This window comes from Bos javanicus, chromosome 13 (genome assembly GCF_032452875.1).
Source record: "Bos javanicus breed banteng chromosome 13, ARS-OSU_banteng_1.0, whole genome shotgun sequence".
Classification (NCBI taxonomy): Eukaryota; Metazoa; Chordata; class Mammalia; order Artiodactyla; family Bovidae; genus Bos; species Bos javanicus.
The window spans coordinates 63,655,903-63,672,631 of record NC_083880.1 but is presented as its reverse complement, the minus strand read 5'-3'; the positions used below and the strand labels follow the sequence as shown (position 1 = coordinate 63,672,631).

The 16,729-nt window shown below is 51.3% G+C and overlaps 1 protein-coding gene across 1 annotated transcript; it reads left to right on the top strand.

Annotated features, from left to right (window-relative positions):
- The first annotated feature begins 688 nt into the window (after positions 1–688).
- AHCY (adenosylhomocysteinase) lies at positions 689–16,520 on the top strand. Its single transcript, XM_061437325.1, has 10 exons — positions 689–907; positions 6,206–6,396; positions 7,515–7,590; positions 9,264–9,413; positions 10,223–10,335; positions 10,786–10,993; positions 11,085–11,172; positions 11,278–11,395; positions 12,445–12,639; positions 15,648–16,520. Exons 1-10 carry the CDS (start codon positions 880–882, stop codon positions 15,777–15,779), a joined length of 1,299 nt encoding a protein of 432 aa, XP_061293309.1. The 5' UTR covers positions 689–879; the 3' UTR covers positions 15,780–16,520.
- The last annotated feature ends 209 nt before the right edge of the window (positions 16,521–16,729 follow it).

Sequence of the window (16,729 nt, the reverse complement as noted above, 5' to 3'; positions counted from 1 at the left end):
AGGTTTTAAACAGAAAATATTCTAAGAAGCATTTAATAATTTCTACATACGTAGTAAAAGTATCGGAGAAGGCAATGGCACCCCACTCCAGTACTCTTGCCTGGAAAATCCCATGGCAGAGCCTGGTAGGCTGCAGTCCATGGGGTCACTAAGAGTCGGACACGACTGAGCGACTTCACTTTCACTTTTCACTTTCATGCATTGGAGAAGGAAATGGCAACCCACTCCAGTGTTCTTGCCTGGAGAATCCCAGGGATGGCGGAGCCTGGTGGGCTGCCATCTATGGGGTCGCACAGAGTTGGACACGACTGAAGCGACTTAGCAGCAGTAGCAGCAGCAGTAAAAGTATAAATACGTATGCAAATTTAACTAAATTCAGGATAGTGGCAGGAGGGTGGAAGGCCTACATGTGCTAGAAACTTGACATGTTGCAGCTTTACTTATAATCTGTATGGTAGGTATCAACTGCCCAGTTTACAGAAGAAACAGGTTCAGGAAAGAGAGCTGGTTGGAATTTCAATTTCCCCCGGTTATGACATGGGTTTCACTGGTTGAACGAAGGAAAGCATGGAGTTTGTTCTTAGGCCTCTCTCCGAGATCCCTTTGCTACCCAGTGCGGGATGTGGAAGGACCGCTTGGGATAAAAACGGCTCTCAGCAGGAACCAAAGTCCATTCCGGTCCCGCCCCTGTCCGTTGGACCCCGCCCCGACAGCTCAGCTCGCTCGGGACTCATGAATATGCAAGACGGGGGAGATATTTAAAGGCGTCGGCGCCAGGCGCAGGTCCCTACCCGGCGCCGCCCAGCCCGCGCCTCTTCCCAGCCTTAGGCCCGGCCCCTTTCGCCTGTGTGCATTAGTCCGTGCGGAAACGCTGCCAATATGTCGGACAAGCTGCCTTACAAAGTCGGTGAGTTACAGGACGTGCAACCAGCCGCATCCGCTCCCCACCCGCTGGGGACCTGTTGGGGCGGCGGCCGCGGGGCCGACCTGGGGCGCTCAGAAGGACCCTCTTGAATCGCTGGCACAGCGCGGTCTTGGCCCCGCGTGGCCGCCTGGGGGTTGGAGTTCCCCCGCCGCAGCTAGCATGTCTTGGCGTGCGGCCGCGAACTACAAGTTCCGGCGTGCCCCGCGAGGCAGGGTGCAGCGGCACGGACTGCGGAGCGGCGGCGTGTTCCGCGCAGAGTCGCCTGGGGCAGGGGGCAGCGTGCACCTGGCCATGGCCTCGGACCAATGGCACCTGCCGGGACCAACGCTAGGGAGCCTGGATCCTGCCTCCTGGGCCTGGACCGGCTTCTTGGCCAACTGGATGGTCCCGGGCAAGTGCCCACCCCTCGTTGAGCCTCCCACGGGGACGGCGAGGGTACTGGGGCCCCGAAGGGCGCGTGGGGGAGGGGCCTGGAGACTGAGCCCGAGGCCGGGCAAGTCCACTCACCGGGGACCTTTGGCTTGTTACTCAACCTCTGGGGTCACTCGCTTGGCCAGCAAGAACAGTCCTACATAGAATCTCGAACTTTTGGAGTGGTTAGAAAAATCCTTCCTGCCGTCCTATGTATTGAAGCTGATACACTGATCGTTAACGTTTACTGTGGCATGGGCACCACTTGTACCTTTCTTATAGATTAATTCATTTTATTCTAATGACTTTTTAGGGTAGGGACTGTTACTTTCTCATTTTATGGATTTACTGAGACACAGGAAAAAAAGGTAACTTGCCCAAACTTATAACTGGGAGGTGGTGGAATAGATGCACCAGGCCATGCTCATCTTTTCACCACTGTGTATAAGTGAACACATTTGGAATAATCCTAATGACCTTTCAGCAGAAACCGGTTCAGTCTGGCTAGCAATTTTTAAAGTAAATCCAGCACACCATTCAACCTGGAGAAAAGCATCAACATTTATGGAGCACTTCTTATGTATTTGGGGATTTGCATTTGTTTACAGAATGATCTTTAGGGGTGGACTTTATCCCATTATACAGAGGAAGAAACTGAAGCCGTAAAAGGAAAAAACTTCCAAAAACTCTCTGGAAAATAGTAACTTACCAATAGTAGTTTATCAAGCAGCGGGCCAGAGTAGGTTATTGTCCCTGTTGTGTGGATGAAACTGAAGCCCAGAAAGATTAAGCAAGGTCCAGTGGCTGAGCTGGAAAAGAGGCTTGTTATTACTATGGAGAGATGGGTGGGTTAAGGGTTGAGGGCTTTGCATTGTGTGGGAGGAGATAAGGCTACATTCGGAAGTGGAGGAACTTGGCTAAGTAGGGTTGAAAGGAAGCCTCCATCAGGGAGGGCGTGCTGTGCCAGACATTGCCCATATGGTATCTTTAATCCTTGGGCTCAAGGAAGGTTAGGATTATTCCCACTTCGCAGATGAAGAAACACTCAGGGTTTTGCTCATGTTCTTGGCTTGTCCTAGGACAGGTGTTACTGCAGCCTCTGCAAGTCCTCAGCTCCCCTGGGCACCAAAAACCCCAGAGCTTAGAGTGCCAGGCCCTCCTGTGCTCTTGGAGTTGAGGGACCCATGAAAACACCAGGGCTGGCACAGCTGTATCCCGAGGGCAGTGAAAGAGTTCTTTTCGCTAGAGGGACAGGGGGTGGCAGAGGAGGTGCAGCTTAGGATAGGACAGGAACTGTTGTCCACTACTGGGCCCCTCCCAGGAGCCTCTGGCTGTACCAGCTCTGCCTGGCCACCAGTCCCACCCCTACTCTTGACTGGCTGTCAGACCCGCGGCAAACATTTCTCTGAGCCTTTCCTCATTGTAAATATTGCAGTTGGACTAGGTTCAGATTTTTTTTTTTTTGGTGACCCATCTACTGCCTGCCCCTTTCGTGGACCTTCTCTCATTCAGTCTTAACAACAAGGATGGTCAGTAAACATGGCCAACCCCTACTCTGTGCCCAACCCAGCTGAGTACTAGAGATACAATCTGTTTTCTAAGTGAGGAGACCTGCCCACTTCTCTGTCTCCACAGCCACCACCCCAGTCCTGGGCTCCCTCCTCACAGGTCTCCGTGAGTCTCTTGCTTCATAGATACTTGCAGCAACCAAAGAAGCCTTCTCAAAAGACAAGTCTGGTCATGGGACTCCCCTTAAAACTCTACAGGAATAAAATCCTGACTCATCATCTTACTCCCTCTACTAGAGTCACCCTGGCATGCTCTCAGTTCCTCCAGCAGCAGTATACCAAGTTCTTCCTTCTTTCCTAAGCACCTACTGTGTGCCAGGTACTGTATCAGGTGATGGGAGGAGCCTTCCAGGCTGAGAGAGCTGCTTGGGTTAAAGCCCTGAGGCGGGAATATGAAGACAGTAAGGAGGTTCGCATGGTTGAGCAACTAGTGAGGCGGAGAAAAGGGTGGCGAGGTGGGCAAGAAGGGTGAGCAGACACCTGGGCACGGCACTGTGGCCATGTGAAGAGTCGGTTAGGGGAAGCCATTGGAGGCTGGCTGGCTTTTTCACTTTAGCAGAAGAATGGAGGTGATACATTTAAAAATTTTTAAGTTTGTTTCTCTGACTTTTGTGGGGTATTATTTGTTTTTTAAAGATCTAACTCTTATTAGGTGATTCTTGAATCAGGCAGCATCCCAAATAGCCACTTGAAGACCTCGCCTTTGGGGTGTTTTACTTTCATTTTAGGTTCAAAGGATTCATTAACAAAAAAATCCACTTGTTAATACACAAACAATTAGTTGTTAAAAGCAAAGAAATAGAAATGATAGAGAGGGGTAATAGCATATACATCACCAAATTGGGCTGACAACCTATGTCCAAACTTGAACAGTGCTGGGACATCCCGAGTACCAGCAATTTGGAGTCTCAATTGGGAAAAGGGTCCCGGGCAGTGGTCCACCCCACAGGTGAGACTTCAGATTGCAGTTTTGGGGGCTCCTGCCTGTAATCCCAGGCTGCAAGCTGATATTGTCAGTTTGCACGCAAAAATGCAGCTCTTGTTTTCCCTTTTACAATGCTGTTTGTTTCCTTTTGTGAAACAAGGGTCTGGGGGTCAGCATAGGGGTTTGGCCGGGCGTCCAGGGGCTCAGGAAATTCCAAGACCCACTCCCTCTCTTAACCTAAGGTGTGGCTTGACTTGCCGGTAACCAAAGCAGGCACATAGTCCATGCAGGGTCAGAAGTCAGTCAGAGGGCTACTCTCCTGCTTCTGAAGCCTGAACAAGACGACCTCCATCTTCATTTCCCTAACATGGGGAGAACAGCAGAGAGACCAGTGAGGAGGCTGCTTCAGTGATCCAGGGTGGTGAGATGCTGTTGGATTGCTCATATTTGGGATGTTGAGACAACAGTGCTGATGGGTTGGAAGAGGGTGAGAGGGGAAAAGAGGAATCAAGAAACCATAAGTTTTTGGCTAGAGCAGCTGGTTGAATGGTGGTTTCATTTCCTAAAATGAGGATACTGGGGGAGTAACAAGTTTGGGGGTGAGAAAAGGGAGTCATAAGGGCTCAAACTTGACACGTTATCTAGATGGACAACCAAGATGCTGAGTAGGCAGTTGAATTATGAGTCTCAGGTTCAGGGGAGAAGTCTGGGCTGGAGATGAACAGGTGGCAGACACTGCTGTAGAAAAGGTATTTCAAGCCATAAAGCGGGATGAGCTCATCTGGTAGGAGAGGAGGGAGATGACAGAGCCGTGAGAACCTCCAAACTTTGAGAGTCTGTTACAGGAAGAGGAACCAGGAAAGTGGAAGGGAAACCACAGAAAGAAAGGGATTCAGAAAAAGAGACTACTTAGTGCTGTTGGTGCTGCAGGGAGAAACGTAAACATAGATAATTGACCAATGGCTATGGGGCCTTACGGAGACCTTAAGAAGAGCAGTTTCAGTGGAGTAGTGAAGTCGTCAAAGAGGTAAGAGGATATGGGATACTGAGTAATCTAATGGAGCATATAGGATTCCCTGGTGGCTCAGCAGTAAAGAATCCGCCTGCCAATGCAGGAGATGTGGGTTCAACCCCTGGGATGGGAAGATCCTCTGGAGAAGGCAGTGGCAACTTACTCTAGTATTCTTGCCTGGGAAATCCCATGGACAGAGGAGCCTAGTGGGCTACAGTCCATGGGGTAGCAAGAGTTGGACACGACTTAGTGACTGAACCTCCATGCCATTTTATATAAGGCAATTGAGCATCTGAGAATTTTGGCATCCATAGAAGTTCCCAGAACCAATCCCCTGTAGGTATCAAGGGATAACTAATAGCGTCCATTGAAGCCCGAAGATGTAGACTAGTGTCAAAGTCCAATGATCATGCTAACCAAACGCCCAAATTGAGCAGTTAACCCGCCAGTTACAGGCAAGGTGGGTTTGGGTAGATCTCTCTGGAAGAATGCGCTCCCCGCAGGCAGGTTGGTTGTTGCTTGCTTGCAAAAGAGGGGAGACCTGAACTGTGCATGCCCCATTTTTTCCTTCTAAGTTTACTAATTAAACAGGTTGCTTCACCTCCCCTGGGGCAGAGAGAGGCCAAGAGCTGTTAGTTACACAGATGAGTTCCCTCCAGGTGGGAAGAAATGACAGGGGTGGAGAAATATTTCTCTATCTACAAGGAGATCAAAGAATGGTGCTGAGTCCAAGGTGTTAGGTTGTATCACTTAGGAATGTTGAAGTCACCAAGAGTGGTGATTAGGAAGATGGGGAACCAGGAGCTAAAATCTTTCGGGAATTTTAGGTGGCAAACAGAAAGGGTAGTAAGAAGCAGGTATAGGCTGACAGCTATTTATTTTTCAAGGGAGCATTTACCTGTGTTGTAATCATGTTCCTCTGTGTGTTTGTCTTAGTCACTCAGTTGTGTCCGACTTTTTGCCACACCATGGACTGTAGCCAGCCAGGCTCCTCTATCCATGGGATTCTCCAGGCAAGAATACTGGAGTGGATTGCCATTCCCTTCTCCAGAGGATCTTCCCAACACAGGGATTGAACCTGGGTCTCCTGCATTGCAGGCAGATTCTTTACCATTTGAGTCACCAGAGAAGTCCTTATGTTCCTGTGGGATTTTTTAATTAAATGTTCTCCCACAAGGCTATGCGTAGGCTGCGATTAGGCAGGGACCTTTTGACTGCCCTGCTCCAGGAAATCCTTGAATCAGTGAGATTGCAGCCAGCCTAGTGTTTCGAGTCCACAGGGGATGAGTGCGGAGTGGTGGGTGCTTGCTTCATGGTTGATGGGATGAGGTAGCTCATGAACTTCGTCCATCCTGCCCCTGCAGCTGACATCAGCCTGGCCGCTTGGGGACGCAAGGCCCTGGACCTGGCAGAGAATGAGATGCCGGGCCTGATGCACATGCGAGAAATGTACTCGGCCTCCAAGCCTCTGAAGGGCGCTCGCATTGCTGGCTGCCTGCACATGACCGTGGAGACCGCCGTCCTCATTGAGACCCTCGTTGCCCTGGGTGCTGAGGTGAGGCCTGAAGCAGCAGTTCTTGCGGAGCCGGGAACTCTATAGTCTTGTGTCCCCTCAGGCCCAGCAGGGGTTCCAGCTCCAGCCTTGTCACGGGCGCCCCTCACTACCATTTGTGGTGACTGTTCTGCTGATTTGCTCTTACTGGGAAATGGCGTCTGGTCACCCTCAATTCACATTCTCCTGACTGGGGAAGCTCTAGCAGGAAAGACTCAAGCCCATAGCCCTACCGAATCATCTAAGGGTCTGGCTCCTATAGGCCCTCGTGGGGTCACGTGCCTGCCCTTGGCCAATCATGGCTGCTGGAAAGATGGTGCTCTCTGATTGGTTCAGCCTGGGTCATGTGTACCAATGATTGCAGCTCCTCCAAGTTCTCTGACGATGTTTTATGGGGGGCGGGGTTGGTGGTGGTGCGGGGCAGCCAGAAACAACTAGTGAGTCCAACAGTGTCAGTCCTTGGCCTACCTCTTTCTTTTCTACACTCCCTCTCTTAAGTGGTCTGATTTTATGGTTTTAAATATTGTTTATGTGGTTATGTCATAACATAATATTTATATGATATAGTACATCATATCCAGCAACTGATGTACCATCTCCACTTGGAGATCTGATTGATTGACATTGCAACCTCAACATGTGTAAACAAACTCATGATTTCCTACACTTCTTGGTGTCTTCCCCATGTAAGCAATTACAGGCTTCTGCCTTACAGGTTCTCTCTGTTCAAGAATCTGGGGTCATCCCTGACTCTTCTTTTTGTCTCTTACTCCAACAAACTAACCCTCCCAACAAATCCTTCAGAATAATATTTATCCCCTCCAATGCTATACTTGCATATCTTGTTTTAACGCTAACAACAGCTTCTTCACTTGTCTCCTTGCTTCCTTGTGGAGCCCTTCCCCCTCCATATGGCAGAGCCTTGTTTTCACATATGTTAGGCCTTGTCACTGCTCTGGCTCCCATCCACTCACCAGGGTCCCCAGCCTATGGTTGCAGAGCCAGTTGGGTGTAGATCCCAGGCCTCTCATCCCTAGATTCAGGGCCTTTTCTTAGCCCTGCCTAGTGACCCTGGTCTTCTGACCTGGCTGTGACCAGCCCTGTCTTGCTGGCTCTTTCAGGTGCGGTGGTCCAGCTGCAATATCTTCTCCACCCAGGACCATGCAGCAGCTGCCATTGCCAAGGCTGGCATTCCAGGTGAGTCCTTGCTGGGGGATACAGGAACACAGGAAGGGGCTCTGATTTTCTCTGTTTGCATCACTTCACTTTTACTGCTGCAGACCTCCCTACAGTAGGGAAGAGTCATGGCCACAGAATCCTTGCCTAGAGACCCATTGGAAAGAGCCGTTTTGTCCAGCTGTCATCTCAGATCCTACTGAAGGCACTTACTTGCCCTATTCAAGTCAGTGATTGGGAATCACATGGTGTTGAAGAGGGGGAAGTTCCTTAAAAAGAGGATGTTCCTTAAAAAGTTCCTTAAAACAAAAAGTTCCTTAAAAAGAAGCAGGGAGGGGTACTGGACAGAAAAAGAGTCCCAGAGATCCACTGCATAGTATCTGATGGTCTAGGTACTGGGGAAGGACCACAACCAAAGAGGAAGGACTTTCTCACAGGCTGCTGGAGAAACAGAAACAAGTCTGCCTGGGCTTGGGGAGGGAAGTGGTTCGGTCTGACGATGATAAAATAGGACATTCATTCACAGTTCCTTCTAACCAGCTGCGGGGGGAAGGTAAAGAGTTGGGGAAGACCTCTCCATCGACTGACCAAGGGTCGGCGTGTCCCCAGCTCCTCAGCCTAGTTTGGACTCCATGGCCGCTTTCTGGAAAGGCCTTGTTTTCAAGACCATTATCTGCCCCAGTTTGAGGGAGGGGAAGCTGGCCTTGCTTGGCAGGTGTCCTTTGCTCACAGGAGGTTCCTGGGAGCCCCGCACCTGTGTCGCGGTTGTACCACATGATGGGAGGAGCCTGAGCTGGCAGTCAGGAGCACGGGACTCTGTTGCTTGCTCAGCAGTGCCATGCTGGGACTTCTCTGGTGGCCCAGTGGTTAAGACTCGGGGCTTCTGGTGCAGGGGGCATGGATTTGATCCCTGGTTGGGGAACTAGGATCCCACATGCTGTGCGGCCAAAAACAGCAACAGCAGAGTGTCATGATGAGTGACCTGGGCACATCTCAGCCGCTTCTCTGGGCATCTGTAGGCGATGATGATGGTAATGCCAGCCTCACAGGGTTTCTGTGAGGACAGATGAGATGGGGGCAAGAAGCAGTTAGAGTATTGCCTGACACAGAGAAAGTGCTCCATACACGGTAGCTGCTGTTAGTAGATGCTGGCCAGACGTCGCCTAGGATAACGTATTACAGAGACTGTGGGCCCATCAGGTCCTTTCAGTGCAGAATGGACCCTGGAGCTTGTCTCTTGAGTCCACCTAATGTGTCCCTCCTCCCGTCACACCTGCCTCCCAGAAGGAGGCACAGTGGGTAGGAACCCTGGTCACTGTGAGCTGGGGGCCCAGACAGACGAGGGTAGGAAAAGAAAGAGTGAGAAAGGAAAGAATTCTTTCCAGATACTTATATATAGGGGGTCTGTGTTTGGCTCCCGTCTCACTTAATCTATACTACCATCGACAATGAAAGTGAGACTCAGAGGTGAAGTGATTTGCCGAAAGTCACACAGCTGGTCAGTGCAGAACCAGGATTCACACTCTGATACCTCTGGCTCCAAGTTGTGTCCTTAGCACTGCTGAGTCCTCAGAGAGGCTGGAGGTGGTTGGGGATGGAAATTAGGAAGAAGATAGTCTTGAGTCTACCTAGGTGGGTCCCTGGAGCAGGGGCCATTGTGGAGGGCCAGCCCTGACATGCCACTCACTCTCCAGTGTACGCCTGGAAGGGCGAAACGGATGAGGAGTACCTGTGGTGCATTGAACAGACGCTGTACTTCAAGGACGGGCCCCTCAACATGATTCTGGACGACGGTGGTGACCTCACCAACCTCATCCACACCAAGTACCCGCAGCTCCTGTCAGGTGAGTAGGGCAGGTCGGTGGGCTGGGTGCTGGTGGTTTAAATGGCTCTTGCTTGTCCACATGAGAGCAGCAGGCCTGGCAGGACTCCTGGTGCCTCAAGCAGCAGATTTTGTGGAAGATGGGATATCCGCAGGCTCCTGTAAGTGTGCTGGGGCCCATCTTCTGGGCTGGGGCAGCTGGGGGAAGGCTGGCTGAGATGATGGCCCAAGGGCGAGCATAAGGCTAGGGCTGAGAACAGCTGGGAAGCTTTGTTAAAAGCAGGGTGGGGAGGGAAGTAGGGAATGTTATAGTGAGTGCCAAGGCCCTGAGGTAGGAAAGGATGACCTTTCAGGAAACAGAAAGTTAGCCAGCATGGGAACTTCCTTCACTGGAGCCTTAGTGAAGATCAGATGTGTAAAGACTTTATAATAAACTCAGCGAGAGAGCTGGGCTTGATGCTGAGAGCAAAGGGAAGTAATTGGATGGTACTGAAAGACGTCTCTGAAAATATACATGTTAAGTGTGGCTGCTATGTAGAGGACGCGTTGTGGCAGGGATGTGGGCAGTGGGGATGAAGAGTCTGTGAGTTGTTGGGAGGTAGAATCATGAGACCTAGTGAAGGTGGCGACTCCTCCCTCGTGCTGGCCCGGGTGATTAGGTGGACTGTGGTATAGGTTCCAGAGATGGGAACCCAGAAAGAGGAGCATCTTTAGAAGGCAAAGGTGAGGCATTCAGGTGAGTTCAGTTGTGGGCTCTCTTAGGCTCTTAGAGTCCCATCCCAGAGGCCACTCCTTCCTGGCCTGAAATCTGTCCCCTCCCCTCTTGTTCAGGCATCCGAGGCATCTCTGAAGAGACCACAACGGGGGTCCACAACCTATACAAGATGATGGCCAAAGGGATCCTGAAGGTGCCGGCCATCAATGTCAATGACTCTGTCACCAAGGTGAGCCTGGGGAGCAGCAATGGCTTCTGCTGTTGGTTTCCAGAGCAGCTCAGGAGTAGGCCCTGAAGAAGGCCCCCAGGGAGGCTGCCGTGAGGAATTTAGCCCTCACTTGGTGGGGAAAGGGGTTGTAGACAGAGTGATGAGTGTATTAAAGAGACAAAGGATTACGCAGTGATCCTCAGAGCTAGGCATTGGGAGGTTTGAAGTGAAGCAGATTCTTTGGGTGGTCTCATAGTTGATCCTCAGGAAGCCTTCTGGACTGGCTGAGAAAGATTGGGGAGAAAGTCATGGGGCTGAGCAGGGGCAAGGGGCACGTGAACACACTAGCTGGTGGGGAGAAGTCCCAGGAGGTGATCAGCCCAAGGCCCAGCAGGCTGAGATGCTGAGAGTGGGTCTGAGGCCCCAGGGCTTTGCCTGCCCCCATCCCTGCCTTACTCCCTCTCCTCTCAGAGCAAGTTTGACAACCTCTATGGCTGCCGGGAGTCCCTCATAGATGGCATCAAGCGGGCCACAGATGTCATGATTGCGGGCAAGGTGGCGGTGGTTGCAGGCTATGGCGACGTGGGCAAGGGCTGTGCCCAGGCCCTGAGGGGATTTGGGGCCCGCGTCATCATCACGGAGATTGACCCCATCAACGCACTTCAAGCTGCCATGGAGGGTATGATAGAGCGGGGGTTGGCCGTCAGCTGCTGGGGCCAGAGGAGGGGCATGGCCACGCTGGCTGACCCATGGGGGCTGTCTCTACACAGGCTACGAGGTGACCACCATGGATGAGGCCTGTCAGGAGGGCAACATCTTTGTCACCACCACGGGCTGTACTGACATCATTCTTGGCCAGTAGGTGCCGGTGTGGTGTGGGGGTCCTAGGGAGTGAAGGAGGGGGCAGGCGTGGGGCTGCCCTTGGTCGCTGACCCTCTCTCACGGACTGAGGCTCCCCCACAGGCACTTTGAACAGATGAAGGATGATGCCATTGTGTGTAACATTGGGCACTTTGACGTGGAGATCGATGTCAAGTGGCTGAACGAGAACGCTGTGGAGAAGGTGAACATCAAGCCCCAGGTGAGGAGCCCCAGCCCTGCCAGCAGGCTCGGCAGATGGAGCGCCTAGGGGGGTGTGCCTGTGGGGTGGCCGCCAAGGAGGACAGATGACGAGGCTCTGGTGACCTGGGCAGTGGGATGGGAGGAAGAGGTTTCAGGCTGCTAAACTGGAATCTTGGAGGGAGGCCAAGGGTCCTCCTTTTTTAAAGCTCCCTGGAGGATTCTGAGGTGCAGCCGAGGTTGAGTACCACCGCATCTGTCTTACTGATGGATTTTATTTTTGGCTACTCTGGGTCTTCGCTTCTGCAGGTAGCAGCATGCAGCAGTACACAGGCTTCTCATTGTGGCGGCTTCTCTTGCGGAACACTGCCTCTCGAGCGCAGGCTCAGTAGTTGTGACACACAGGCTTAGTTGCTCTGAGGCATGTGGGATCTTCCTGGACCAGGGATCAAACCCGGGTACCCTGCATTGACAGGCAGATTCTTACCTACTGGACCACTAGGGAAATTCTACAATTAGCTTTTTACTAAGCATGCTGATTGAGAACCTGGGATCTGTCCTCAGACTGTCCAGGCTCAAATTACAGCCACTTTGTAATGTCTGGCTCTGGACAAGGAACTTAACCCTTTAAACCTCAGTTTCTTTATCTGTGAAATGGGGATAATACCTAATTTAAACGATTGTTAGTAGAATTAAATGTAATTTTTATATATCGTATACACACACACAGTTACATGTGTGTTCTTAGCCCAGGGCCTGTGCCAGTGATAATATTAACAGTACCATTAGCTAATAGGCAGTACTTAAACTAAGTGCTTGCACATGTGAGCTCTTTAAATTCTCACAGTAGATGTATGAGGTCTGCAGCTCAGAGTTGTTTAATAAATAGTCGCTTTTATAATTCATTGTGTGTCCCAGTCCCTATGCTGGAGGTTGTTCTAGGGCAGTCTAGGCCCTTTGTGGGCACTGCTGGAGACAGGGAGGCCTGCTGGGCAGGAGGATGGGATGAGGATGGGGTGGACACTGGGAGCAGCGCCTGCCAGTCCTTACCGCTGCTCTGCCCGCTTGCAGGTGGATCGCTACTTGTTGAAGAACGGACGCCGCATCATTCTGCTGGCCGAGGGCCGGCTGGTCAACCTGGGCTGTGCCATGGGCCATCCTAGCTTTGTGATGAGCAACTCCTTCACCAACCAGGTCCTGGCGCAGATCGAGCTCTGGACCCACCCAGACAAGTACCCCGTCGGAGTCCACTTCCTGCCCAAGAAGGTGGGTTCCTACCTGCACCCCTGGCCAAGGGTCACGTGACCCGGGCTCCCCAAGCAGGGCTTGCCTGAGTTCATACGGTGCTTGCCTCCACTCTTGAGGATCTTAACAGCGTCCCCCTCAGGGCAGAAGTCATTCTCTCCATTTAACAGAGGAGGAAAGTGAGGCTCAACGCAGGGAATAACTTGAGTAGCCGGGCTGGGTGGTGAGAAGAGCATGGGCTTTGGAGAGAGACACATCCAGGTTTGAATATCAGCCTGTGTAACCAGGTTACTTAACTTCTGAGCCTCTATTTCCTTCTCTGTAACGTGAAGGTAATAGTACCTCTGTAAGGATTGTGAGGACTTCCTTAGGTCACAGGTCACAAACACACATGTCCACTAAGGATAAATGGGCTGGAGGGGACTGAGCAAAGAACATGTGCCCCAGTGGAAGGGGCTGGCTGCCTGTTATCAACCTGGGCCCTTTGGGTCAAGGCTCCTGACATTTCAGAGGAAGCCAGATATCAATATTTTTGTGTGAAATATTCAATTTTAAATATAGCTGGGTGGGTTAACTTGGACTTGTTTGTAAGCCAAATGCAGCCTAGAGGCTGCACAATTGTGGCCCTGGAAGTGGGTGATGCTGCTAACACGCTGAGCATGGCCCCTGACATTCTGCGAGCGTGAGGTCAGGGTAACCATGACAGTGAGGTCATCTGACATCCAATGCAGTGCTCGTCCTAACACCCCAAGCGCTGCCCTCCCTCAGGGGTCAGAATGCTGTGTCTTAGTGCTGACTCTTTAGCATCATGGGCAAATTTGGTTTTGCTACTTATCCTGATTGGGCCTCAAGTGTCCCTCTCAGCTAAGTGGTAAGAGTACTTCTTGCTTCCAACCTTTGACTACTGGTGAGGCTGTGATGGAGACTTCATATCTCTCCTCCCACCCTTTGAGAAGCTGGTTCTGCCAACTAATGAGAAGTAGGAAGAGGCTGGGGTGTCTGTCCCCCGAGCCAGCCAACTCCTCTCCCCTTAGGCTTCCTCAGGTACTGTCTTGTCTGACCAGATGTTTCACCTGTGAGGGCCTCAAGGGGCTGTCCTGTCCTGTGCAGCCTGCCAGGTCCCCATGCTTGTTGGAGGGTTTAAAAAGCCTTATTTGAACCCTTATCTTAATTGGAGGAAACAGGGCTGTAGTGAGAAAAGGCGCAGGCCTCTGAGATGAGAGCAGGGTTGGAAGTGAAAAGGTAAAGAGCTCACCTCCTACCCCAGCACCTGGCCCCATCCTTCTCTCCTTTCTCCATCGCTGCCATGGCATGGATTGGGGACATGCTTCACACTCACGTGCAGTGTGTGGGGAAGGGATTATGTATCTTGGTTAACCATAATGACAGCATGAGCAGCACCCCCATTTATTAAGGTGCCTGCACCATGCCCTCTTGAATATCACTCATCTTTGTAAGAACTATGAGAGATCCGGCCTACAGATGAGGGAACTTAAGGTTCAGAGAGTGACTTGCCCCCACAGCTGTAAAATACTGGACCAAGAGTAGATCAGCCCTGTCTGTCCGGGTTGTTAACCATTACGACACGCTGCCCTCCAGGTGTAGGGTGCCCTCCAGTGTGGGGTGCAGGCCAGGCCAAGCGAAGGGAGGATTCATTGTGTCCTCGGGTCATTGGAGACCTTCATTCTGCTTCTAGAACGGCTGTGGCCTTAGGGCTAGACGCTGCTCCTGCCTTTGCCTGCCTCTCCCCAGTTTCTTCATTTGTTAAATAGAAAAATAAACCCTGGCCTCCTCCTTAGGGATGTTTGCCTCTAATGAAACAGTGAATGTGAAACCACTTGGGAACATAAAGCTGTCTGGGCTGTGAAGTGAAAGTCGCTCAGTCGTGTCTGACTCTTGGCGACACCATGGACTCTATAGTCCACGGAATTCTCCAGGCCAGAATACTGGAGGGTAGCCATTCCCTTCTCCAGGGAAACTTCCCAACCCAGGGATCAAACCTGGGTCTCCCACATTGCAGGTGGATTCTTTACTAGCTGAGCTACCAGGGAAGCCACCGGGATCTGGGTTGTGCCATTATGGGATGGTGGGATGGGACTTGAGTCAAGAAGTCACCCAGGCAGGGCTGCAGTCATCTGAAGGCTTGACTGGAGCTGGAAGAGCCACTTCACATTACGTGGGCGGGAGGTTCCTTGCCACATGAGTGTCTCCATAGAGCTGCTTAAGTTTCCTCGTGAGATGGCAGCTGGCTTCCCCCAAATCTGGGGACAGCGCAAAGGAGGAAGCTGAAGTACCTTTTAGCTCCCAGTTTTCAAGTCACGCATCATCATTTCTGCTTCATTCTGTTCATTAGAAATGAGCCACTTGAGGGGTGAGGACGTAGGCTCCACCTCTTGAAGGAGGAAGGTGTTTTATGAATTTATAGACATATTTTTAAGGATATATTTGGAAGACGGCTGTGGTCACCACTGCTCAGGAAGTACATTAAAACAACCACAACCAGTGTAATCCGAAAAGGGATGCTGTTGGTTCTATAATGGCAGAGTGTCAGATTCAGACATTGGATGCGGGGATTCATTGGCATCGGAGCTCTGCTTTGTCTGTTTCTTGGCCCTTTTGTTCTCCCTGCATTCACTTCACTTGTCAAATAGACTTGCTATTGGAGGCCGATGGCCTCCCTGTTTAGGAATCCTGAGAGCCCCTGTCATGAAAGTATGTCCTGTTCATTGATAAATTCCAGGAAGCATTTTGGTTAGCTGCTTAGGTTGATGGAGGGTGAAGGAGGAGATGTAATTGATGGGCCCACCAGGGCTGCCTGGAGGGGAAGGTGTAGTTTGATTCCCCCTTGAAGAAGAGCTGAGCAGCCCAAACCCACACACATCCACTGTGAGGACAGGATGAAGTAATACGCTTAACACTCGACAGATGTCACAATAGAACCGTTCCCGCCTCTTTGGGCAGCGAGAAGATGGAGGTTAGGGGTCCCAGAGCATGGCACTGATTCCAGCTTTTCCTGTGTTTCTCCCCAGCTGGATGAAGCAGTGGCTGAAGCCCACCTGGGCAAGCTGAATGTGAAGCTGACCAAGCTGACTGAGAAGCAGGCCCAGTACCTGGGCGTGTCCCGTGAAGGCCCGTTCAAGCCTGATCACTACCGCTACTGAGAACCAGACCTGCCCTTTGCCTTCCAGCTGCTGTCCTTGGCTGGGTCCCACCTCTCCTCCCCAAGAGCAAATGGCACCACCTTTAAGATTGGTCTGATAATGTCCCCCATTGACTCCCTGGGGCTCGCCACTCAGTCTTGGGCCTCTGCTGCATCCCTCATGCTGTTCCAAGTGTGACAGGGGGAATTGAGAAGTGTCCCCTCTAGCCCGGGCCATAATGGAGGTGCATGGGGGTTACCCACAGGGAACCATGAGCTCAGGGGTTCAGCAACTGCTCACTCAGTCCTTCCTTAGGCTGGAAGTTGGCAGTGGTGGTCAGAAAGCCCCTGCACTTTACCATCCAGGCCTTCACTTGGCCTGTGGACTTTAGACTCATGTTCTTGGTTTACAGGTTCATTGGTTCCTCAGCCCATGACAGATGAGAAGGATCTCTGTCAAAGGGTGTGAGGGAACTGTGGGTGTTTGAATGCTCCGGAGAGCCTGGGTTAGTGCTTAGCATTCTCTTAAACCTCAGAACAATGAGGTTGGTACTTTTAGTTCCTATTTTACAGGGGTTGGAATATATTGTTAAGCAAGAAAAGACAAGAGGAATGACAGCCAGCGGTTAAGAGGGGCCAGAGAAACCTAAAAGCACATTGATGGTTCCCAGCATAGCTCTGGGCCAAAAAGAGGTTAATTTGGTTTATAATGTTAAAAGAGAGCGAGAAGGTGGGTTAATAAAAATTTGGGTGCCTAAAATAATTTTGAGCCTTTATTTTATAGAAAATCCATTGCCAACAATGTGTGGTGTGAGCCAAGGGGTATGATGTGCTGTAATAGACGGCTTGTTGCAGTGTGGGGTGATAAGAGCTGCAGGCAAACCCTTGGGCTGAAAGAATGGGTAGAATGAGAGAACTCTTATATCTTTGGGTGTGTCTTTTGCAAATAGCCTGCTTTTTTTACCCAACCTA

Bases quoted from the DNA above. Each gene is read 5' to 3' on its own strand.
- AHCY (XM_061437325.1), top strand. From the start codon at position 880: ATGTCGGACAAGCTGCCTTACAAAGTCG. The intron at 7,591-9,263 runs GTGAGTCCTTGC...CTCACTCTCCAG, and splicing joins TGCCAAGGCTGGCATTCCAG to TGTACGCCTGGAAGGGCGAA. The intron at 10,336-10,785 runs GTGAGCCTGGGG...CTCTCCTCTCAG, and splicing joins TCAATGACTCTGTCACCAAG to AGCAAGTTTGACAACCTCTA.